General features: G+C 41.5%; 2 protein-coding genes across 3 annotated transcripts in view; one reads left to right on the top strand and one right to left on the bottom strand.

The window, feature by feature from the left end:
• Positions 1-16261, bottom strand: part of LOC109431384 (vesicle-fusing ATPase 1) — a 20667-nt gene extending 4406 nt beyond the window's left edge. For both annotated transcript variants that reach the window (XR_002135167.4, XM_062845657.1), the window contains exons 1-10: positions 15665-16261; positions 15512-15600; positions 4167-4296; positions 4013-4101; positions 3316-3946; positions 2857-3192; positions 2610-2798; positions 2254-2544; positions 2006-2190; positions 1780-1941 (exon numbers count right to left, since the gene is read on the bottom strand). Coding sequence is in view for 1 of the 2 variants with exons in the window: in XM_062845657.1 (XP_062701641.1) it covers positions 1780-1941; positions 2006-2190; positions 2254-2544; positions 2610-2798; positions 2857-3192; positions 3316-3946; positions 4013-4101; positions 4167-4296; positions 15512-15600; positions 15665-15673 (2111 nt within the window). In the remaining variant the exon portion in view is untranslated. The remainder of the gene's footprint in view (positions 1-1779; positions 1942-2005; positions 2191-2253; positions 2545-2609; positions 2799-2856; positions 3193-3315; positions 3947-4012; positions 4102-4166; positions 4297-15511; positions 15601-15664) is intronic.
• Positions 16262-20004: 3743 nt separating this feature from the next.
• LOC109431398 (protein dj-1beta) overlaps positions 20005-25000 on the top strand; it is a 10871-nt gene continuing 5875 nt past the window's right edge. The window contains exon 1 of the mRNA XM_062845656.1: positions 20005-20124. The gene's annotated coding sequence lies outside the window, so the exon portion shown is untranslated. The remainder of the gene's footprint in view (positions 20125-25000) is intronic.

Raw genomic sequence — 25000 nt, 5'->3', positions numbered from 1 at the left:
ACTGCTTCCTTGTCACGAAGAACTCTCAGTTTTCTCGAATACTACACTGTACCCAAAAACACAAATCTTACCTACGGACAGCAAATTACCTGCGAGGGACGGTACGTGGTACACGCCGTTGAGCGTAACGATCATTCGGACGCTACTTCCCGTTATCGACTCCACCTTTTCGGTTCCAGAACCACCGGACTTGATGCAGGTCCCGTCGGCCAAACAGGTTTCAGCACTCTTACTTCGATCCACGTTGCACATCACTTATCATGTGCGAGGTCGCTCCGTTATCCAGGTACCACTTCCCGGACTCGTACGGAGTCGCATCGACCAAACACCATCCAGAGACCATCCAACCAACTAAAGGATAGGAGCACTCACTTGCAAAGAGTTTCACGCACTTACTGTTCCCTCAGCTCAGAAGCGTGCTATTAAGTAACGGTGTATGAACGACTTTTGCCTTGTGATGTTGTCTAAAAGTTTTCCGAGTCGCAAACGCATAAAAAAGTCGTGACAAATCTATGGAAGCGACTCTCCACAAAGTGAGTGTAGTAATTTACATTCACCTCGTGGACAGTTGCCTACACAGCTCCCTCACATCTTCGGTAAGCGTGTGTGACCCCTACTCTATTCGGCAGATTTTTAGACAAAGCCACAAGGAAAAAGTCGTTCATACAACGTTTCTTAATAGCACGCTTATGAGCTAAAAAAACAGCAAATGAGTGTAACTCCTTGCAAGAGAGTGTTCCCATCCTTGACAACTAGCAGGCAGTTCTTACTTTTCCCATATCTTCAATATGTATAATACGGTGTGAAAGTTGATACAGCTGCTCACTACCGTGCTTGAGAAGCTCGGCCGAAAGTTCGTCCTTTCCAGCCAATTAGCTATGTTGTTCTTCAATCGTCTAATTTCTGTCTTGCCCTCGTCTAGTGTTGAAGATTCCACAGCCTGTCCGTCGTCGTCTATTCCATTCCAACCGTTCAATAATACCTCGAAGTGCTCTCTCCTCCTTGGAGCCACCATTACTTTATCTGTCGGCAAGCTTCCATCACGGGAGAAATCACTGTTTTTCTCCACACACCATCGACAGTTCCGTAAAATCTCTGCATATCATTCTGTTCCATTCTCTCGTGCTCCTGAGCAATCACATTTGTCACATGTTGTCTTTTCTTTTTGCGGTGAATTCATTTTTTGGCTCCTCTTGTATTGCTCCCTGCGCTGCCGGGTTCGACACCTGTATACGGAATCTGGCAGCAGTCTTCTCGTCCGTTACCTTCTGCCACTTCTCGTAAAACCACCCATTTCTAGGTCATCTTTGAGCAGTGCCCGTCACCTGCTCTCGCGCTGCCGTACTAATCGCTCCATGGCTAGAGTGCCACAGAGTGTTGAGATTATCGCTCTCTCGTTGATCTCACATATACGCTGAGGATGATTATTAGCGATGTACAAAAACGATGTATGTCAGAGAAAGATGAACCACGATAGCTTGCTTATCTCTACGGCGAACCTAGCATCCAGCTGGTTGGCAAATCATAAAACATCTTGAAAGAATGCCGGCTATCAACGACAATCAAAAGATTGGGTTCGCAAAAGATCCGAAAGGTAGAATACGACGACAAAGTGAGCGGATCAGATCGAGAGTGATTGGGTGAGTGTGTAGGACGTACCCAAGTTTGAAAGAATGAGTCGGCCAACCGAGTTGCGTGGCAAACAACATTTGAAGAAGTCTTACCTTAGTTACCTTAGTATAAAAAATGTACTAAATAAACCATTTGATAGATACTCACTTGTGACCCTTCATCCTCTTGTAGATGGTAGCGAGATCCTGCTTGGTGAACACATCCTGCTCCTGTTCCAATACTGATAAAATGTGTTCCGGTTGTGAGAGATTCGGCACATGTAGAACAGCAGTAAATGCCGACAGCATTTCCATGTCTTCCAAAACTTGCCTAAAGTAACAATCGTGCAACAATTAGTTGATGTCGCTGAACTAGCAGGATCGCAAGATTTTACCTTCGGCTAGTTGTGCAAAGAATGAGTAGTTTCTTTCCCCTAGGAGGCTGCTTCTTCAACAGAACAAGCAGAGCCTGAAGCGTGAGGTTAGAATATCTCGGACCAATGGGACCGTAATCCAAAAGCCGTTCGATGTTATCCACCAAAATGCAACTAAGCGTAGAACGATAGGCATCGTCGAAGTACTGTAAAATTGAAAACACAAGAATTAGTTTTCTAGTAAAAGGATTTCCGATTACCAACCGTACCTTTCTGATCTGCAGACATTTAGCGTTCTCCGTGAATCCGACCATATCGTCCGGGGTGCATACCTTCACGAACGGGAAGTCGGACATCTTTGCCAGCTGAGCGGCCAGCGCTGTCTTGCCGGAGTTTGGAGGACCCTCCAGCAGAATTGACACCAGTCCGGAACTTTCGGCAGCCCGAGCCTGCTGCGTGTACAGTGCACCGTCCTCCAAAACGTGCGCGACCGGAAGTCCCCAATTGAGAATACCACGAATGAGATAATTCTCCAGCGCTTCTTGAGCAGTACCGAATGCCTGTTGATAGAAACATTGTTAAACGGGGTCTTAAATTTTAGGAGCACACTGGTAGAAATACATACCGGCTTGATGTCATTCTCGAGGGCGTTCAGGAAGTCACCTCTGTTGACCATCAGCTTTTCAATAGCCTCGGGGTCAACTTCTACTTTCGATGCTGCTTTGATTAGACGATTCATAGCGGTTGATTGAGCTGCGCGTACCAAACCTTCCAACTCAGCACCGCTGAAGTTCTTTGTAAGGGCTGCTAGTTCCTAAAGAATTGACGCAGTTCAAATGTTTGCTCTTTGTACAACTCTACTCCTACCCTACCTTATTGTCTACATCAGGATTGATTTTCTTGAACTCCCTCATCCGCTTCGTATGGATGTTCAGAATCTGTACTCGGCCTTCCTCATTCGGAAGACTAATCTCCATCTGCACTTCCAATCGACCCGGACGCAGCAGCGCCTCGTCAATCATGTCCCGTCTGTTGGTCATACCAATCACCAGAATGTTGTTCAGCTGTTCCACGCCATCGATCTTGGCCAGCAGCTGGTTCACCACGGTATCATGCACACCGCTATTGCCACCGACGCTTCCTCGAGCCTTACAAATGGCATCGATTTCGTCGAAGATGATGATATGCAATCCACTGTTAGGGCCAAGCTGGAATTGAATGAATGGAGAATGCATGAGGTTTTTTGACGTGGTTGATTTGATTCTGGTGTGAATGGTTTAAAAAATAAATGGGGTTTTGTCTCGCCCCTAGCTGGCTCTGAATATACTCACTCTTTTCTCCTCTTCTTCAGCTTCGGCAAACAGACGCCGAATGTTGGCCTCGGACTCACCAACATACTTGTCCAAAATCTGCGGACCATTCACAATCTTCGGTTCACGAGCGTTCAGCATCGTACCGATCTGGCGAGCCATCAGCGTCTTACCGGTACCGGGTGGACCATACAGTAAAATACCTTTCACGTGTTTGCAGCCCAGCTGTTCCACGATTTCCGGCGGGAAAACTCGCGAAGCAAACGCTCGCCGGAAGATGGCATTGAACTCCTTGTCCAAGCCACCGATTCCCATTTTTCCAAAGTCCCAGTCCGGATTGATGATGGACTGGCGCACTATCTTGCCCTTCGCCTTTCCGACCAAGTTCAGCGAAGAGTTTTCCGCCTTTTCAAAAGTGACCGACGTATTGCCCAGCAGTCGACCGAAATTGGTCCTTTTCGGTTCCTGTTTCTTATCGCCCTGCACCGAAGCGCTGGCATCGATTGCTTCCAGCGATTTAATGCACAGCCCAAGCAGTTTCTTGTCCTGGAAACTGAAAACCAGCGGCTGACCAACGGTCAGCGCCAGGCCGGAGAATTGTAAAACAAAATCTTTTGCCATTTGATCGCTGTCGTAAGGTTCTAAGGTGGTTCTGTAAACGAAATCGAAGAAATAAATATTTAAATAGGCATTGTGAAATTGTAGAAGTTCAACTTACGTTTTCTTTTGCAAGAAATCCACCTCGATGCTAACATTGCACAACACTTCAGAAGAACGATCGAAAAAGTACGGTTTCACAGATATGTCCTGCGGCAAAGACAAAAAAAAATCGCATAGGTAAAATGCAACTGAAAGATTGTCTACTAACTAACCTGATTAATTGACAAAGTTGCCCACTTTCGTTGAAGCAGAGAGAAGCCGATGCAGTAGTTTGGAATATCCGGGCATCGTTCGATCGAGAAAATAAAGTGCTGTCCAGGAGCAGTCGACACATCAATGTACCTATAAGGATATAAAACGTGAGCATTATTAATCAGTCCTTCCCATGGCTTTGAACGACTATTTCTATGCCAAAGAATCACAGTAGAGTTACCAGATTGATAGGCAAGTTATATTACATGAACAGGCATGTTAGCCAAATAAACATCATGGGTGTAATTATGTAATTGGGCTGCAAAACGAGGAGTCGATAAGGAGAGCGTCCAACACAGCTCTGGTCCTCACAAGTCCCTACCTCATGCTTCCACGGGTCAAGCGATGACAAAGACCGCCAGCTTAGCTGGTAGTGCAGCCTGGGCACTGTTGTCCTTCTGACTTCAGCTAGATTGAGGAGGTACGACCCGAGCGTCTGTTCACCAAGGAGGTGCGGCTCAAACAGCGTCTGTTCTGGCATCCAGCGGCTGAGTAAGAAACGCTGCACCACGCCCAGCTAGATCCAAGGTGGTAGCCCCAGTCCCAGTGTTGGTTGGGACGTTAAACAGAACTGGCACGAGGGCCCTCCGGCGAGACAGGAGTGTTGGCATAGGCCCAATAAGCCACCCGTAAAAATCCCCATTGCGAATAACATAGGAGAAAATACGACTCGATACAATCGGCAAAGACCCACGCGACGAAATAAGGACTACGATTGGAAACTTGGAACATGGAATTGCAAGTCACTTGCTTGGTCACTTGGTTTCGCAGGATGTGACAGGATAATCTACGACGAACCACATCCCCGCAACTTCTACATCGTGGCGTTGCAGGAACTTTGTTGGACTGGGCAGAAAGTGTGGAAAAGCGGGCATCGAGCGGCTACCTTCTACCAAAGCTGTGGCACCACCAATGAACTGTGAACAGGATTTATAGTGTTGGGCAAGGTGTGATCAGGTGGCAGCCGATTAACGCAAGGATGTGCAATAGGGTGCCAATGAAAATCGACTATTCGAATTTCAAAAACGGGTAGTGCTCAAAAGTTTCGTCTCCTCAAAACAAGTCCCCATGCAAAATTTCAGCTCAATCGGACTTCGCTAAGTGCTAGCCCAAAGCGCTCTAAGTTTGGCTGTTTTGAAACACGAAAAATATCTATGTATAGGGAGTGCAGTGCATGTTGACAGTTAAAGGCCGTGTTAGGGATGTATGTACTATTGTCATTTAATATTGAACTTTTATAATTGAATTTCTTACCATAACTCATTCCTTTACCATTTTTTGTAGCTTACCCTATAAAACTGTTATACTATTGAAAGTTAAATACATACTATTGTAACATATACCATAAAATCATGCACTCGATCACTCAAATTTATACTCTCACTCTCTCAATAATACACATGCAACTCATGCAGATAAACCCGAACACACTTTATAATTAGTTAAGTTGCCACCAGAACGTAGAAGAATATACACGGTGTTCAATAAGTTCGGATACACAGTAAAAATGAATTTAATTCCCATCTGTAATTCAGATTTGCAAAGTGAATGTATTAATTGAAAGCTCACATAATACTGATCAAATACAGTATATGTTTTGAAACAAACTGTCCTTTATCCTTTTGTAATAATTGCAAATGTGTCTCAAGATCCTTTCAGCCGGCACGCACGTCTGTCATTGGTATTTCGTCTAGTTTTTATTGAGTAATGGTGTTAAGTTAAATCAAATTAGGTTGTTGTCCTCAGCATTAGTGGTAGCAACAATGGCCATACGTAATAATCTAAAAAATTCAGATTGGGTGAAGTATGGACTCATTTTATTTTGATCCTTAAAATTGCTAAAATTGCCGCTGTACCTGTTTTAATGATTTTTGTTTTGTCAAAAAGCAAGGCTGCGTTATATATCAGTTTAATCCATCATTATCTTTTCCAAAACTTGATTATATCCCTATTGTGGCAAATTTTAACCAAAATTGGCTTTATATAATGTATTTATGCCTTTTTCATAGATTTAAGCACATTTTGACTAAACTTGCAAATTTATCATCATATCATCACTGAAATAGCAGTGTAAAGCTTTTGTATATTAATTTAGTTATTCTAATTTGGTATAGTGAGATGTAAACTCAAAAGTCAACGTTTTAGACTTCTGTAGCTTGAGCAACTTATCGAAAATTATTCCAGCGTGCCGGAGCTAACATACTTTAGATACATCTAAGGCTTTAAAAATAAAGTAGAAAAAGACTTTATTCAAAACCATATGCTATATTTGATCAGTGTTATGCGACCTTTCAATAAATACATTTACTTTGAAAATCTGAATTACATATGTGAAATTAATTCAAGTTATATGGTGTATCCGAACTTATTGAACACCCTGTAGACGTAAAATCAAAGTACGTGTTTAAAACAAACTCATTCTTTGGTTTCAGGAATAAGAGTCTTCTTTATTTTTCTCGTCTTTAGTTTTTATATAATTACATTTTTCAATTTAGTCAATACATAGATAGTTGAGTTTAATCGAATACAGATATGGGAAAACTATCTAACTTGGCGTCGGAGGCGTTACTTTAACAACCATCTGTCATACGGTCTTCTGATTGGTTCGTCGGTGTCAGCTTGGATTAACCGTCGCGTCGTTCTGTTCTGTTTAGTTCGTGAGAGTAAGTTTAGAGTGCGAGAGCGAAACATATGAAAGAACATGTGAAAGAGAATGTGGTGAATTACCATATGTTGTAGTTAAATTCAATCAGAACGTGAGAGTCTATGAATGTTTATTATTTCTTTAGTGGGTCACTGGGTATAATGATACATATTGCCCATTTTACTGGCATTTTACCAGGTTAGCTGGTATGTCTGAAACATACTGGAAAAACTTGTAATTAGAAGGCACGAAATGTTGCTAATTGGCAAATTGAGAGATGAAATTTGTGAAAAAAATCGCGTTCTGGTGGGATTCGAACCCACGACTCCGTATTCGCTAGACCGGCGCTTTAACCAACTAAGCCACAGAACAGGTAATGGTTCTGCGGAATAGAAAGCCAAACTGACTCCGAAGCCGCACCATGAACACTCCTATTTCACAAACTCATCTCTCTTTTCGGCTGGGTATGTCGTTGCTCGCTAGTGAGAACTAGAACGGAGAGTAGAATTGCTGTGTAAGTCAACTGGATGTGGTTCAGCTGGTATGGCTTAGCTATGGTGTTGAAAGATACGGGTTGCATATTCATTGGTAGGCTATGGGAAATGGATTGGAATAGGATGATGGGAAATAAATTATGCACTCTTCTGGTAAGGATGTTTGTACTTGAAGGGTTTTGAAATGTTACCATGAAAGATGGTTTGGAAATCATCGTTCGTCACCTAAGTCAAGTGTGTCATGTTGAATCTAGAGTGTTTCTATGGAATTTTAATTACGTGTGAAAAATAGTCAGTTGCGTATAGCACATGTTTCTATATAACTCCGAACTTCAGTCCGCCCGGTCGTTTGCGTTGTCCTCCATGAGTGTTTTGCTAAGTGCGAAATTAGCAAGACACGTGGCTTTTCGGTGCACAGGTCTAATCCGCTGACCTGAAGTGTGGTGCTTTGTTCCAGTCCTTGGTTAGAAGGAGGACAAACGCCAAATTTAACAGTGACAGCAGGCTTGTAAACATTCGACACTTTTCACTACCTTCGTTTCGTTGCCGTGGTCGGGTGTCAGCTTGCTTTGTTTCGTTCGAGCGCGACCGTTACCTCTTACACACAACACGAGTGGCAGAACGAAGATCAATAAACCAAAAAGTGGATCAAATCATCGTCGTCTGACACGGTGACATTTGTCTAATTCCAGCTTTTCGCAAGATTTCAGCCAATTTTAATTACGATTGCTATAATATTAGTTTATTCATGTGTGATAAATCGATTACGACACATACATTTATACAAAACAGCTCTCTTTAGGGGAAAGACAGGAATAACAAAAACCGAACCATCTCCCGAAGACGCAATCGTGGTCAAGCGCATTCATTCGACATTTTTGTTCCGGACAGTAGTTTGATCGCTTGTGTTGCGAATGTTGGAGACAAAGGCAGCCGAATATCGACCAAAATGTGTCAAAGACTGTGATCGCTAACAAGACTGAGTGACAGCGTGGTGTAACTGAGGTGTGCCGTTCTAGATTTCCCGGTGGCGATCATCCCATGTGCGTCAACGCGGTCGCGAAACCCCTTTCTGGGCCTAGAGGCAAGCGCCGTTAAGAAAGCCTCCGTAATTCGGACCCCGCGTAATAAGGTGCGTATACAGGACGTTTCTTCAACTACAGCATCATCAACGTCCACTACCCACACGAAAGGAGACCTGATGACGATACGTTCTACGCGCAGTTAGAGCAAACATACGATGGTTGCTCGCCGCGTGACGTGAAAATCGTTGTCGGCGACATGAAGCACAGGTAGGAAGGGAGGAAATGTACAGACCGGTAAGGGAAGATTCATTTATTACGTCCATCGTTTTTCGGGATTTCTAGACCCCCCCTCCCCCCTCTGTCTGGCTATTTTCCTATACCTAATACACGTACTGTCACACTTTCTTAGACCCCCCTCCCCCCAAAATGTTGGACGTAATTTTTGAACGCTCCCTAATCGGGCGAAACAGCCTGCACGCCGTATCGAATGATAACGACAAGCGATGCGTAAACTTTGCAGCCTCCCGTGGTATGGTAGTCCGAAGCACCTTCTTCCCCCGCCAAGAAATCCACAAAGCCACTTGGAGATCACCCGACCATCAAACAGAAAACCACATCGACCACGTTCTAATCGACGGTAAATTCTTCTCAGATATAACCAACGTCCGCACATACCGCAGTGCGAATATAGATTCGGATCACTACTTATTCGCTGTATGCATGCGCTCAAAACTTTCGACAGTTATCACCACGCGTCGAAGTCGAACGCCGCGGCTCAACATCGAGCAACTTCGTAACGTAGAAGTGGCTCAAGACTACGCGCAGCAGTTAGCAGTGGCCCTACCAACGGAAGAGCAGCTTGGCGCAGCTACACTTGAAGATGGCTGGAGGGACATCCGATCCGCCATAGGTAGTACCTCGGCTACAGCACTAGGCTTCGCGACTCCGAATCACAGAAACGACTGGTACGACGGTGAATGTGAACAGTTGAAAAACGAGAAGAATGCAGCATGGGCGAGAATGCTGCAACACCGTACGAGAGCGAATGAGGCACGTTACAAACAGGCGCGGAACAGGCAGAACTCAGTCTTCCGGATGAAGAAGCGCCAGCAGGAAGAACGAGATCGCGAAGCGATGGAAGAGCTGTACCGCGCTAACGACACACGAAAGTTCTACGAGAAGCTGAACCGCTCGCGCAGAGGCTTTGTGCCACAAGCCGACATGTGCCGAGATAATCACGGGAATATTCTCACGAGCGAGCGTGAGGTGGTCGAGAGGTGGCGGCAGCATTACGATGAGCACCTCAATGACGACGTTGCAAGTACCGAAGGTGGCGTGGTAACAGATTTAGGAGTATGTGCACAGGACGAATGACCTCCGGCCCCTGACCTCCAAGAGATTGAGGAGGAGGTTGGCCGGTTGAAAAACAACAAAGCCGCTGGGGCACATCAACTACCAAGCGAGCTTCTAAAATACGGTGGAGAAGCACTGGTGAGAACACAACACTGGGTCATTACCAAGATTTGGGAGGAGGAAGTATTACCGGAGGAATGGATGGAAGGTATCGTGTGTCCCATCTACAAAAAGGGCGACAAGTTGGATTGCGGGAACTATCGCGCGATCACACTACTGAGCGCTGCCTACAAGGTACTCTCTCAAATTTTATGCCGTTGTCTATCACCGGTTGCAAGACAGTTCGTGGGGCAATATCAGGCTGGATTCATGGGTGAACGCGCTACAACGGATCAGATGTTCGCCATCCGCCAGGAGTTGCAGAAATGCCGCGAATACAACGTGCCCACACATCACTTGTTCATCGATTTCAAATCGGCGTATGATACAATCGATCTAGAACAGCTATGCCAGATTATGCACGAATACGGATTCCTTGATAAAATTGATCAAGGCGACGATGGATCGAGTGATGTGCGTAGTTCGAGTATCAGGGACACTCTCGAGTCCCTTCGAATCTCGCAGAGGGTTACGGCAAGGTGCTTTAGAGGGTGTAATAAGGAGAGCGGGGATTAACACGAATGGTACGATTTTCACGAAGTCCGTTCAGCTGCTTGGTTTCACTGATGATATTGATATTATTGCTCGTTAATTTGAGACGATGGCGGAAACGTACATCCGACTGAAGAGTGAAGCCAGGCGAATCGGATTAGTCATTAATGTGTCGAAGACAAAGTACATGATGGCAAAGGGCTCCAGGGAGGTATCACCGCGCCCGCCACCACGAATTTATATCGACGGTGATGAAATCGAGGCGGTTGAAGAATTCGTGTACTTGGGCTCACTGGTGACCGCCGACAACGACACCAGCAGAGAAATTCAGAGGTGCATTGTGGCAGGAAATCGTGCTTACTTTGGGCTCCGCAAATCTCTACGTTCGAATAAAGTTCGCCGTAACACGAAGTTGACTATCTACAAAACGCTGATTAGACCGGTCCTCTATGGGCACGAAACGTGGACCCTACGTGCAGAGGACCAACGCGCCTTTGGAGTTTTCGAACGGAAGGTGTTGCGTATCATCTACGGCAGAGTGCAGATGGAAGACGGGACTTGGAGAAGGCGAATGAACCACGAGCTGCATCAGCTGCTGAGAGAACCAACCATCGTCCATACCGCGAAAATCGGGAGGCTACGGTGGGCGGGTCACGTCACCAGGATGTCGGATAGCAACCCGACTAAAATGGTCCTCGAAAGGCATCCCACCGGTACAAGAAGGCGTGGAGACAACTGCCAATGGACCGAGTGGAATGGAGACGGCCACTATGTACAGCAGAGGCCACCCCGGCCTTAGCCTGATTGGTAAGTAAGGTAAGTAATGGTAATGACAGAGTCGAATTTAAGAAAGCGATGCAGCGATTGTTGCAGGAGATAGTGAAGTTGAACTACGAAGATGATTTGCTATATACAACAGACATCAAAATGACATAGGCTTATCGTATTTCGGGATGGCGATGAGGAAGAAGCAGCATTCCAAGAACATAACCAAAATTTAACCACAACTACCTGCCACAAAAAAACACGATCAAACGAAAATAGGAAAAAGCAGCCCAACTTCAAAACAAATCCAGTATGTATGTTCAAAACGCCTACCCCAAACAAGCGACCCAAAGGTAAATTACGTTGACAATTTAACTAACAACACATTCTCTTACAGCTCAATACACCACATCGATTTCCCACCTTTTCCAATCCTTAAGGCCACGCAAAACTTAAAAGCCGCAGGGCTAAAGAGGTTGCTATGCCTACTCCCAAATTCAAAGGTGTATTATGGACGATGCGAGTTCTCGGACTTTCATTGGAGACTTGGCCCTATGACCCCGTTGTACATCAATAAAAAAAAAATAAAATAAAATAAAATAAAATAAAATGAAAAAGGAGAAGCGAGACAAGACGCATTAGTCTTTCTTCAGTTTTGTTGAAGACTATGGAAAAGAGCATCCCCTATCAGACTTCCAGTTTACTTATCAATCTGGTAAGTCAACGGTTACGGCACTTCATTCGCTAGTAACAAAGGTGGAAAAAACGTTTTCAGCAAAACAAATAGCTCTATGCGCCTTTTTGGATATAGAAGGAGCATTTGATAATGCCTCCTATTCATCTATGAAGCGTGCCATGGACAATAAAAACTTCGACCAATGTATCATACACTGGATTCATACTGTGCTTGCAAAAAGAGAAATCACCTCTGAACTGGGAAGATCTTCTATAACAGTAAGGGCAACGAAGGGTTGCCCTCAAGGAGTCCTCTCACCACTAATGTGGTCCTTGATTGTAGACGATCTTCTAAGAAGCTTGAAGGAAAGAGGTTTCGAAGTTGTGGGCTTTGCAGACGATATTGTTATAATAGTGAGAGGAAAGTATGACGAAACTGTTTCGGAGAGAATGCACGTCAAAAGTCGTAATTGTCCCTTTCACTAAGAGAAGGAAGATCAACCTAAGAACTTTTCGGCTTAGAGGGATACAAATTCATCCTAGTGATCGAATCAAATACTTAGGTTGTGGATTTATACAGCCATAATCCGCCCGAAGCTGAGACTTGAACGAGTTGAAAAGTTTATGCCAGGTGATCTTGTAGGTCACCTGAGCATTTCAAAATACTTCCAAAATAGGCCAGTAAGACTGGATGAAACCTGTGGAGAACCATGATGTTCCTTACAAGTTGCACGAAACTACTCGCGAAGATTGGGAAGTCGGAGGTCCCACTGTTCGTCAAGGAGCAATCAAATTCTATGCAGATGGCTCAAAAGTTGGAATAAAAACGGGATTAGGAATCTACGGCCCAGGAATATAAATTTCAGTGGCGATGGGACTTTATCCTACGGTATTATATCTGCCTTGAGCGAAAAATGAGATATGCAAATATTTGTATTTTCTCAGATAGTCAAGCTGCACTAAATGCATTGGGCGCTTACAAATGTACTTCAAAGCTTGTCTGGGAATGCACTCTTTCACTGCGCAGGTTGTGCCAAGGGAACACAGTAAACTTATTTACACTGGGTTCCAGGTCACTGTGGCATTGAAGGGAATGAAATGGCAGACGAGCTTGCTAAAAGTGGTTCCAATGTACAGTTTGCTGGCCCAGAACCATTCTGCGGTATATCAAACTGTACAATAAAAATGGACCTGAAATGCTGGGCTGAGCAGAGGGTGATATCCAATTGGATGGATGTCAAAAATTGCAATCAGTCAAAACGATTCATAACACCAAATGCCATTAAAACCAAAAAGCTCAACAAGAGAGCTCTATGTACATACACAACACTGGCCTAATAACTGGACACTGCCCGAGCAGGTATTACTTGAAAAATAGTGGCCAGATTCAGAGTGATATCTGTCGTTTCTGTAACACGGAACGTGAAACCTCGGAACATCTGCTTTGCAGTTGTGGTGCTTTATACACGCGCAGGCTAAGATTTCTAAATAGTGGTTGCTTGCAACCCAGTGAGATCTGGTCTGCAGAACCTGGTAAGGTCTTGGGGTTTATTAATTCCATTGCACCTGACTGGGAGACGACGCGTCGAGGCAGAAGCTGATTACTTGACATATGGTAATTAGCTAGCTAGATGCGAATATCAAAACGGGGCATGCCACAAAAGATAGTAGAGACTTCAGCCCTTGGCTGGTTCGTCTCTTTAATAAAGACAAATCAATCAATCAAAAAAAGATAGGGTGACCCAGCAAACACATGATCGTATATGATATCCATAGGATGCTAAGGTGGAGGCGATATACGTACACTTAACACGTGGGTAAATGGGAGCATGTACGCATATGGTCTTCATTTTAGCATTAGCATCTTATACAACATCATATAAGACTTTGTGTTAGCTGGGGAACCCTACTGAGGATGTTAGAGTGGGTCATCGTTTATATGGAAAAATGGAAAATTCAATGGTATCCCATCAGATCAAAGTTTTTTTGATCCCATTTCAGGACCCAAATAAGTGTGCAAAATTTGGGCACGATCGGTTGTGTCTACGTTTTGCGCATCGCGTTTGAAGTTTGTATGGGATTTTACATGGAAAAACACACTTTTTTGCATTTCTCTCATGCCAAGCTCGATTTTTTTTCTAAAACCATGTAACCGATAAAGTGAAAACATAGCCTAGGGTGTCCTGAAAAACTTTCTCGAAGACCGCGAAGTGATCTGATGTTAATGAATAAAGTTATAGCGTTGGCATTGCTTGCCGAAACAGCATGATTTTGTTGCTGTTGTTATTCCTTTACATGTTAAAACATAAACACATGGATGCGGTTTGTTGATTATATCTATTTTCACAAGCATCGGATCGCTTTGCGGTCTTCAACAAAGTTTTTCGGAACATCCTAGGCTATCATTTTACAGTATCGGTTAAGAAGTTTCAGACAAAAAAGTATGTTTTCCCATACAAAATCCCATACAAATTTGAAATGCAATGCGCAAAGTGTAAACGCAACCGATCGTGCTCAAATTTTGCACAGATACTCAGGACCCGAAACGGAACCAAAAAAGCTTTGATCTGAGAAAACGGTTCCGATGACCCACGTTGACAGCGGATTGAGCTTTTATTCTGGTGCGAATGAGGGTTCGTCTAGGGATAACCAGCAGGATATCATCAGCATACACCAAAATATAGATACCACTTGGAAGATTTGCAAAGACTCCGTACATCGCTACCAGGAATAAGATGACGGCGATAACGGTTCCTTGAGGTACACCTGTCTCTTCGGCGAAGGACTTGGATGTGCCGCCAATTCGAACTTTGAAGGAGCGATTCGACAGGAAGTTTTTAACAAAGTGGGACTAGGGGATTAATAAGTGATTTGCGCCCCAAAGACCTGAAATAATCGCATTTTAGGGCGATGCAAAACTGTTTGGGTGCTGCAATATTCAGTATGAGTGTTGCAATATGCGATTCCATATTTACATACATATTGTACATTCCATATTGTACATCTCTGGTTATATTTAGAGACGAATCAGCCAAGGGCTGAAAGTCTCTATAATAAAGATAAATCAATCAATCAATCTATCTCTGGTTAGTTCAGAGATGAGTGTAGCAACGATTGCATTGTTGAGAAACGCACATGCTCGAGGCATGACACGTATGTTTACCATTTCAGTTTTGCTGAAAATAGCAAACACCGGGTTTACAAGGCTTCCTGATATTGATGATCAACTTCATGTTGGCCCAGCTAATAAAACCTGGGCAACCACGTCTAGGTGTGTCGACCAAGTAGAGGACGATCTGCGGACCCTACGCAGAGTGCGGAACTGGAGACAAACAGCCATGGACCGAGTGGAATGGAGACGGCTACTATGTACAGCACAGGCCACCCCGGTCTTAGCCTGATCGGTAAAGTAAGTAAACCACGTCTAGTCTATTTGGTCAAAACAAAATGCGAAAAAATAAACGGTACTCTCCGAGCCAACAAGTCGATTTCATGTGTGTTGATCAAGGTGTTGATTCACATCCTTCATTATTGCCACGGCCTTTTATAGTCAATCACATCCTTTATATCTCAAGGAATCGATAAGACTGACCCCAAAGATTATTTGGAATAAGGATTAATGTATAGTTCTCGGGAGTTTCATCAGTGTTTCATCATAGCAATAGTTAGTGAATTATCCATATGAAAATTATACTCACTTTATGTCTTCTGGAAAGTCCGTGCTATTGACGATGGCCCTGTTCTTGAGGGATAGCTCGTCCGTAGGACATTTCGTCGCTTTCATCATCTGTAAATTAGGTCACACTATTAATCGTCCTTTACTTAATCATCATAACTAATGGCACACTTACAACCGACATGGTTAAGCCGTAGTTTATAACACCAGCAGCAAGAATTCGTCACCAAATGTTCAGATGCTCCAAAGGTTGCCCCCCAATTCGATATCTGCGGTCCAAACTTTGCCAACAACGAAAAATCGATAATATGATGGCTTCCTCACACGGGGAAGAAAATTCACATTTACCTCTAGCTCTATCCCCAAAATACACCAAAACACTCGATTTCAGCTAAAATTTGATTGCACTTTCACTACTTTGGAACCGAAACCTTCCGGAAAACCCAAATCTAACAGCAAACACTCCGAAACGATGAGCAATTCCCACTGGCTGCTGCAACAAACGATGATTGTACTGCGATAGCTAACCAACGAATGCATCCACCACAAAACTGCGGTATCCTTTCTAGAGGAAGCGGTCGGTCACGAAGAAAATCGATGCGCACGACGAGTTTTCACGATATCCGGACGACTTTTCCCACCCCCAGCACGAACTACTGTTGCGACGGGCCACAGCGGAGCGCAGAAAAACGGGAAAACACTGACGTTTTGTTTTCACTCTGCAAGTGTGAGTTTCCACGATCGTCGGATGATGACTACTGGCGATGACTGGTGCCGCGGTGGATGCGCTCACTCCAATGTGGAATCGCGCTTCGTTGCGTCAACACGCAGAAAACAAAGGTAAACAAATGTGTTTTGTTTCGTTTCTTCTTGCGCAACTTTTCCCGATGATGACATCATGACGGTGGCGTCAGCGAATGATGACTCGATGACTGACAACTCACACCAGTGTTGCCATCCGGTTGTATTGATTCCGTATTGATTTGCCAATCGGGCTATGTGCAAAACAATATTGTCGGGCCGCCACCAAACCGGACTTCGCACAATCAAGTCGCGACGCGACCCAACTCGCGACGTTTTTAAATCATGTCAAGGGAAGATTCAAATATTACGTCCATCATTTTTTGGGATTTCTAGACCCCCCCTCCCCCCTCTGTCACGCTATTTTCCTATACCTAATACACATACTGTCACACTTTTCTAGACCCCCCCCCCTCCCCCAAATGTTGGACGTAATTTTTGAACGTTCCCCAAAGGTAGTGCGCATCCTTCCCGTTGTTGTCAGCAACACAGCGCACTAGATGCGAAACAGTTGCGACACTTGTGGACCAAGAAAATGGCAATTTTTGATTGAATGTCGGTCTTGATTCCAACCGGATAGACAATAGCCCATTTTACGAGCCGAATGAGCCATTTTACGAAGTGACAACAATGTTGATGATGATATTGATTTTCACGGGTTATTGGACACTACCTCCTGTCAAAATTCATTCATTAAATCGGCTCGTAAAATGGACTATTTATGGATGAAAATTTGACAGAAGATTGGGACGCCCTCGGGGACGCCCCCATTAAAATCCATATCTAGATTGAGTTTAAATAAGGACGAAAGTAACATGAGAGAGTTCTCTTCATCGACTCTCTCTTCTGCAAATTAAAGTAACAATTGGGTTGTTTAGTGAATAAAATATTGCTATTTTCTATAGCCTAATCGAAAGAGCTCATTTTTCTCAGTATAACGTGTTTTTATTGGATTCCAATACCTTTGTTTTGATGGTTAAATCAACAAAACAGTTTTAATTTTCGTGGATAGAATGACAGTTCAATCGATAAAGTGACAGTTCGACCCGAACAAAAAAATTTCCCCATACAAACTTTAAATGAATTTTAAAAATAGTTCCCCGACTCCAAAAATTATGAAATTTTGGATTTCGACTAATTTTTGGGCGGAGAATCCGATTATGAAATAATCCTGATACCCCTAAAGAACCCAATTAAGATGCAAATTCAATCGAACTTTTTTACACTTAGACGCTAGATTGCATTCCAACCTAGCGATTTATGACCAAAAAGTGCAACCATACTTGCATCTTGTCACTTTAATTTGAAGAAGAGAGAGTCGATGAAGAGAACTCTCTCATGTTACTTTCGCCCTTATTTAAACTCAATCTAGATATTAGCGTGGGACACAAAAAAAACATTTTACTCCTGTACACTTTTTGAGTTCCATTTTGGCCCCATATCAACTGTGGAAAATTTCTGCTCGATCGGAGAAACTATATTTTAGCGCCAGCCGTTTTAAGTTTTCATACGATTTACTATGGGGAAAATCACTTTTTCAAAGAAAAATCGCCACAGGTTGCCCCTTAACCCCTAAAAATATATCGATGAATGATTTCTGTTGCAAATTTTACGAGGAACAAACCCTCTGAAGACCGCAAAACGATCTAAGGCATGTGGAAAAAGTTATTGACTGAAAACCGAATGGCATGCCAACGCTGTTTAACACGTAAGGAATAACAATAAATAATAAAATCTCGTCATTTTATCGATCGGGAAAGGCTTAATAACTTTTATCACAAATGTCGCATCGTTTGCGGTCTTCGTAGGTCTGATTTCTCTTGAAGTTATCTACAGAAATCATTCAACGATTTATTTTTAGGGATCAATGGGTGACTTCATGCGATTTTTCTTTGAAGAAGTAAATACTGCGGTAAAATAGAAAAAATCCAACGGGGTTGCGGTGGATTCGACCGCCGCAGTCGTTCCGCAAACGTCAAAAGTGCTCGGTTCACGCTAAAAAGCTCTCACTCACTTGGTTGCCATAAAATTCAAAAATAATGAAAATTGTTTCATTTATGGTTTATGTAATCGCAATTTCTGCCACAACATGTAACTTATTTCTAATTTATATTAGGTGTAGTTTTAGCACTTAAGTATGCAGCTGTACGCCATTGAACATAATTTAGATTCTCAACTATTTATTTTTGTTTCAAGGTTGTGTGCATACTTTTTGAAGTGTGCAGCAGTTTGACGTTTGCGGAACAGGTCTTCTTTGTCTTCTTCACTCCGCCAGGTTGGAAGATTTCTCTGGATAAGCAATATTCCCCATAGTAAATCGTATGAAAAACTAAGAATGGCGGGCGCTAAAATATAGTTTCTTCGATCGATCTGAAATTTTGCACAGTTGATATGGGACCAAAACGGTCCTCAAAAAGTATACTAGGAGTTTGAGTTTTTTCCATTTTTTATATTTTCCCATATAAACCGTGTACCAGGCTAATCCATATACTGCTTAACTAAGAACGCTACCGAAATAGCGGACTTGCAACTAAAAGGCGTTGCAACGAACGAACGGCCGCTGTATTCGATTTGAATGGGTCGTATGTTTGCTATGATTCCTATTGTCGTCGCGGTTGAAACCCGAAGTTTCCTCACACCCGACTATCGAATTTTCTCAAAATCTATAGGTCAAACCTAACGTCGGACGTAGTGCGCTGGACAGCGGACCTGGCCCTCTATCCAGCGCATTGTGCCCGACGAACGTCCGACACACGGTTTAGGAGAAACATCGATTTTCGCGTGTCATAAATTCCGATTTTCTACTGCACGAACAATATGCAGATTCAATCAAATCAAATCGAACACCATATTTGGCTGTTTTCTGGTTCCGTGTTGATTAGGCCAGGGGAAGTGGTTCACTTAGGATAAACTAAAAGTCAAATCCACTTTTTCTTTTCAAAGCGGCTCACTCTTACTATGAAAAGCGAGAGGCGGATCACTAGTGCATTTTCGATTCAGCCTTGCGTATTGACATTACGCTTTGACGTATTTTGTTGCGCATTGGTGTATTGGTATTAGGGTTTAAAAATACCCCAACAAACATTTTTGCTGTATAAAAGTTGAATAAACATCTCCTACACAAACTTCAGCTTATGAAACTGTTATCGAAGACGGCTAATAACAAGACAGCCAGCTCCCACCCTGTCGCAGGCGACATGGTTGGGACGCCCTCAACGATTCACAGGAACATTAAAACATGATTGTGTGCGTGTACATGCTAATACGTACACGTAAATTGTAGTATCGCACGCACACTCATTCATGATGTTGTTCCCTGAAGTCGTTCGCGGCGCTAGTGTGCTTGTAGCTCCCAAAGTATATGGAGCAAGAAGGTAGATGTCTGTCTTGTTATTAGCCGTCTTCGCTGTTATTCAGCTACTTCTGTTTCTTGGGACGTGAGTAAATAGTGAGTATTTCGCGAGGTATTTCGCGCATTTTTCAACGCATCGATTTTTTTGGCGCATTTTCAAAGCGTTTTTCAATGCAATTGGCCAAATCTTCGACCAAATCACAGATTTTCTAACGCATTTTGGATTCAGTTGTTTTGATCCGCCCCTCGATGAAAAGAAAAAGTTGTTTTGACATATGGTTCCCTAAAGGAAACTCCCGAAACTCCCCTTTGATCAAATACGCCATTATTACAAATCTCTCCTGTATTACCAACAAAAAAACGTAATTTTTGCATGGCCCTCTAAAGTAGGGCATTATTTAAAAAAAACAAAAAGTAGCGCAATTTGATAACTTTTGACACCGAAGAAAAATCTTGAAGCGCAAAACAAAACTTGCCGGTTGTAGTGATGTCGCAAAATTTCAAATAATCGATTAATCTGTAATCGATTATGCTTATGTCTTGTCGATTACCGGTACCGATTAATCGGCTATAATTAATCGATTAGTCCTAATAATCGATTATATTTATATTGTTTTTTCCCCAAATCTTAACACATTATAATATAAATGCAACGAATAGTCGCGATTTAGGTGTATTTACTTGATTCAGAAGCACGAGAAATGGATAGGACAGGTATCCTTTGGGAGGACATGTTCTTTTTTTCGGCTCTCCTATTACAGTGACCACCAAACTGATAATAAATTATAATATGGTCCCAAGTATGGTCCTCTGAAATATTATTTAACGACAATTATATTTTTTCCAATACGGGATGAATGACCCATAAAAGGTTAAAATCCCTGGTAATAAACAAACATTTTTTCCAATATTACTCCTTAGTGAATGCAAATTATTTAGTTGAGTTAAAGATTTTTGTTTTCCACAGAAGCATAAATGAACAACATTTTTATATAATTCAAGATTGTTTACTCTGAATTTATCCCTATTTTTTCAATTTTGGGCTAGTAAATAAATTAATCCCAAAAATAATGATACCATGTGAATTTTCTCAAAGTACTGAGTTTGAATATTCTTCATATTTTCTTCAACTGGATTCCGAAAAATATTTAAAATTGTGTTGACTGTGTATAATTTCATAAAATATTGAAAATATGTTCCGATAATTTTCGAAACTGCATGTGTGAGTAAGCAACGGACCACCACCAGCAGAACGGCCGAGCCAGTTTGGAGGATTTCCATAAAGACTCCTGTGAAAAATGCCATGATCAACTTCGAGAGGAATACTTGAAAGAATTCCGGTAGAAATCCTTGGGAAGATTTCCAAAGCAAATCTTGAAGATTTCCCAAAAGAATTTTAGAAAGACTTCAGGAAAGAAATCCGGAACAGGCATTTAGGAGAATTCTAGTTAGAGCATATGGAAAATCTTCGAGTGTAACCCTTGGTACAATGTCGTAAAAAGCATTGGAAATTCATGGAAAAAGTTCATCAGAAATCTGTAAAAGATTTGCGGTGAATACCTCTTAAAAAAGGATTAATACTATGAAAAACTCTGGGAGAAGTTCTTTGAATAATTCCGGAAGATGACCCTGGAAGAATTCCGGATGGTAGGAATCTGTGGGAGAAATCTACAGAAAGTTTCTGTAAAGAACTTTTTTAGAAATTCCAAAAGCATAAATTAATGTTATAATTCCGGAACAATTTTTTCACATTAATCTGGGATGAACCTTTACGAGAATTCCAGGATAAATGCTTGAAAAAGCTCGAGGATCAATGTTTACGAGAACTAGAGAACCCATGGAAGAATTCCGGAAGCATTTTCTGTGATAATTTTGAAGTGAGCCACTGCAGTAATTTGGAAGTAATTTAAAGAAACTTTCCGGAAAATTCCGGAAAGAATCCTTGGCAGAATGTTAAGGGGAGCTAAATCCTGAAAATCTCTGAACATTTTCGAGAACAATGTTTAGAATATTTGTGTGAGAATCTCTGGAAGTATTTTGGAAGAATATCTTGTAGATTTTAGTGGAGCCTCGTGGCCGTGCGGTTAGCGTCACCAAGCGTAAAAACGTACCATGCCATGGGGTGAGGGTTCGATTCCCGCTCCGAGTGATGAAAATTTTCGCAAGAAATGTTTCTTCCTTGTAGCCACTGTTGCTCGTAATGTGTGTCGTGTCCGTTGTCTAGTGTTAATTTCGTTCAGTCTGTACAGCCTCTGGCTGAAGACGGTGTCCGTGTCTTTTTTTTTAGATTTAAATAGAGATAACTGCATAAAACATATTGGGAAATTAAAGAAAGAAAAGGAAAAAAGTTCCATCCTGAGTCTATGTTGGTATTTCGGAAGGTATCGCTAGAGGAATTCTTTTAGAAATCACGGAACGAATTTCCAATGGTTTACATAGGAAAAAAATCGGGAAGCAAACTTTGAAAGAATTGTAAAAAAAATCCTTAGCTAGAATCCAGCAGAAATACCCGAAGAATTCGGAGAATTAATTGAATGAATTTATTGATATAATTCCAAGAAAACATCATGGGGCAATTGCGAAAAGCGTACCAGAGTAGAGCATGGCGAGAGAAATCCAGGAACAATCATAGAAAAAAACAAGGAAAATTCTTGTTCCAAGCAATGCCTGGAAGATTTCCGGAAGAAATGGCTGAAAGAATAGTAAAAGGGTAAAAGGGTAGAATCATTCTTGAAAAAAAATTGGAAAAATTCCGCAAAGAATTGTGAATGAATCTATGCAAAAATCAGGGAATAACCTATAGAAACAAAAATATATATAAAATATATATGAGGGCTCGTTAGATGGGCTGTCTCGATGGTTGAATGTTCACTGGTTGGGCCAATCGATGTCAAAATGAGTTTGACGTCTGACCCCCGTCGCATCACAACTCCTGTACACAGAACGTGGTGGGCATTTTTTTTTTCATTACCGTACGCGATTGGGGCGAAGGGTCCCAGATTTAATGAAAATGAAAATGAATCTGAGACCCTTCGGAAAATTTGTGAACATAGTTCTGGGAGCATCTATGGGAGAATTAGCATAAGTTAAAATTCCGTAATAAAAAGAAAATTAAAAAAAATCTATGGGAGAACTCTTGGAGAAAACTCTGGAAGAATACAATGGAATATTTGAGAGAGAAAAAATCCGAGAAGAATCTTTTACATTTTCCGAGCAAGATTTTTTTTGAAAATTTATTTTTACTCTTCAACCACTTAACCTAATTTTACAGCTCTTTTGTCCACTAAGGCACTGCGTGAGCAATTCCGATTGGCAGCTGTACTTACACTTTTGTACAGCGCCTAAATGTATTCTATTCTTGTTCTACTACATCGAACTGGTTGCCTTTGCGCTGCTGTCACTTTTCTACCCTGTCCATGGTAGAATGATGAGCACGAGGATGTTGATGTGTGGCTTTTTGTTCCTTTTCCAGTCCGATTGGGGGGTCCATTATGAGTTGCCGTAAACCGATATCCAAAATTTGCGGGTCCTTTAGAGCATATGCTCAGAAGAGGGTCAGGTGTCAGCCGCTCTCGAGAGGAAGAGCAATTGACGAAAAATTGCAAGTGCCGGGGCTGGGATCGAACCCATGACCATCCACTTATGAAGTGAACGTGTAGCCACTACGCTACAGGGCCCGGCTTTGTCATGTAAAAATTCGTACAGTATTTTTGAAAGACTTCTCGGATTTAAAATCTCTGGGTTAATTCCCTGTTGAATATTGGAAACAGTTCCGAATTTAATCTCTCTAGAAAAAAGTGGTTTATTCCAGTAGAGTTAGAGTTAGAATCTTTACAAGAACTTCGGGCAGAAATCCCTTGGCAAATTTCGGAAGAAACCTTGGTAAACTTGGAAAACCTCAGAGAGCAATTCTTGGAAGAACTTGAGCTGAAATCTGTTAAAAAATACCGGGTAAATCTTTCATTAATGACTCTTTATTATAGAGATTTTCTGCCCGAGGCTGATTAATCCCCGACGGGGTAAACAGTTGAGAAAATTCGCAAAAAAAAAATCGGGAAGCTTTTCGGAAAGAGATGCTATTAAAGTTCTTTCAAACATTTTTGAAAATAATTACTGGAAGCATTCCGGGAGCATTCTCTGGAATTACTTCAGAAAGAACCCTTGAAGCCATTTCCGGAAGAAGCTTCTAAAATTTCGGAGAGAAATCTGTGCGCAAGAAATCTGTGAGCAATTCCGGGAAGAATCCTTGGAATTAGGTACGAAAGTAAACCCTAGAAGAGCTTCAAAAAACATCTCTGAATGAAATGAGAGAAAAAAGTTGTGGAAGAGTTTTGGAAGGAATCTTTGTTAAACATTCAAGGGAAGAATTTCGTTAGAAATTTTTGAAAGAATTCTGAAAGGCATCTCATTAGGATTATTGGAAGATGGAAATAAAATAGTTCCAGCAAGATTTCGTGTTAGAATTCCGGTAAATAAATCCCTGGAACAATTCCCGGTTGAGTTGTGGGAGGAGTGCTGAAAAAAAATCCGTAAATTCCATGTAATACTTCCGTTAGGAATGGCCTGAAGAATTTCAGGAGATTTTCAGATATTCGTCTGGAGTAATTCTGGGAAGAATTAATGGAAGACAAAAGGAAATTGTTAAAAAAAATACCAGGTTCAATGCTTGGATAATGTTTCCTAGAAAATTCCCGGGAGCAATTCTGAGGAGAATTTCAGAAGAAGTCCCTGGAATAGTTTCGAGAAGAATCAATGAGAAATTTTCAAGTGGAGATTCTAGGAGAGCTTAAGAACAAAGCCAAGCCTATAAAGCAAAAAGAGATGTCTTAGTTCCGGAAGATGTCCCTAGGAAAATTCCAGGGAGAAATATTTGTAAAAAATTAGGAAAAAAATCATTGAAAGATGCTACTGAAATAATTCCGGCAATAATTCCAGGAAGAATCCTAGTTGGAATCTACAAAAGATTATTTTTTTCATTAATTTATATTATATTTCTTCTCTTATTTATTTATTCATTTATTAATTTATTATTTATTAAATTATTTATTTATTAATTAATTAAATAATTTATTAATTTATTAATTTATAAATTTATTAATTTATTAATTTATTAATTTATTAATTTATTAATTTATTAATTTATTAATTTATTAATTTATTAATTTATTAATTTATTAATTTATTAATTTATTAATTTATTAATTTATTAATTTAATAATTTATTAACTTAATGATTTAGTTTATTTATTAATCTAATAATTTAATGATTTATTAATTAACTAATTTATTAATTTAATAATTTATTAATCTAATGATTTGATGATTTATTGGTTAATAAATTTATTAGTTAATTAATTT

Source organism: Aedes albopictus, chromosome 1 (genome assembly GCF_035046485.1).
Source record: "Aedes albopictus strain Foshan chromosome 1, AalbF5, whole genome shotgun sequence".
Classification (NCBI taxonomy): Eukaryota; Metazoa; Arthropoda; class Insecta; order Diptera; family Culicidae; genus Aedes; species Aedes albopictus.
Note: the sequence above shows the minus strand (reverse complement) of the source record. Positions and strands in the feature narration are given on the sequence as shown.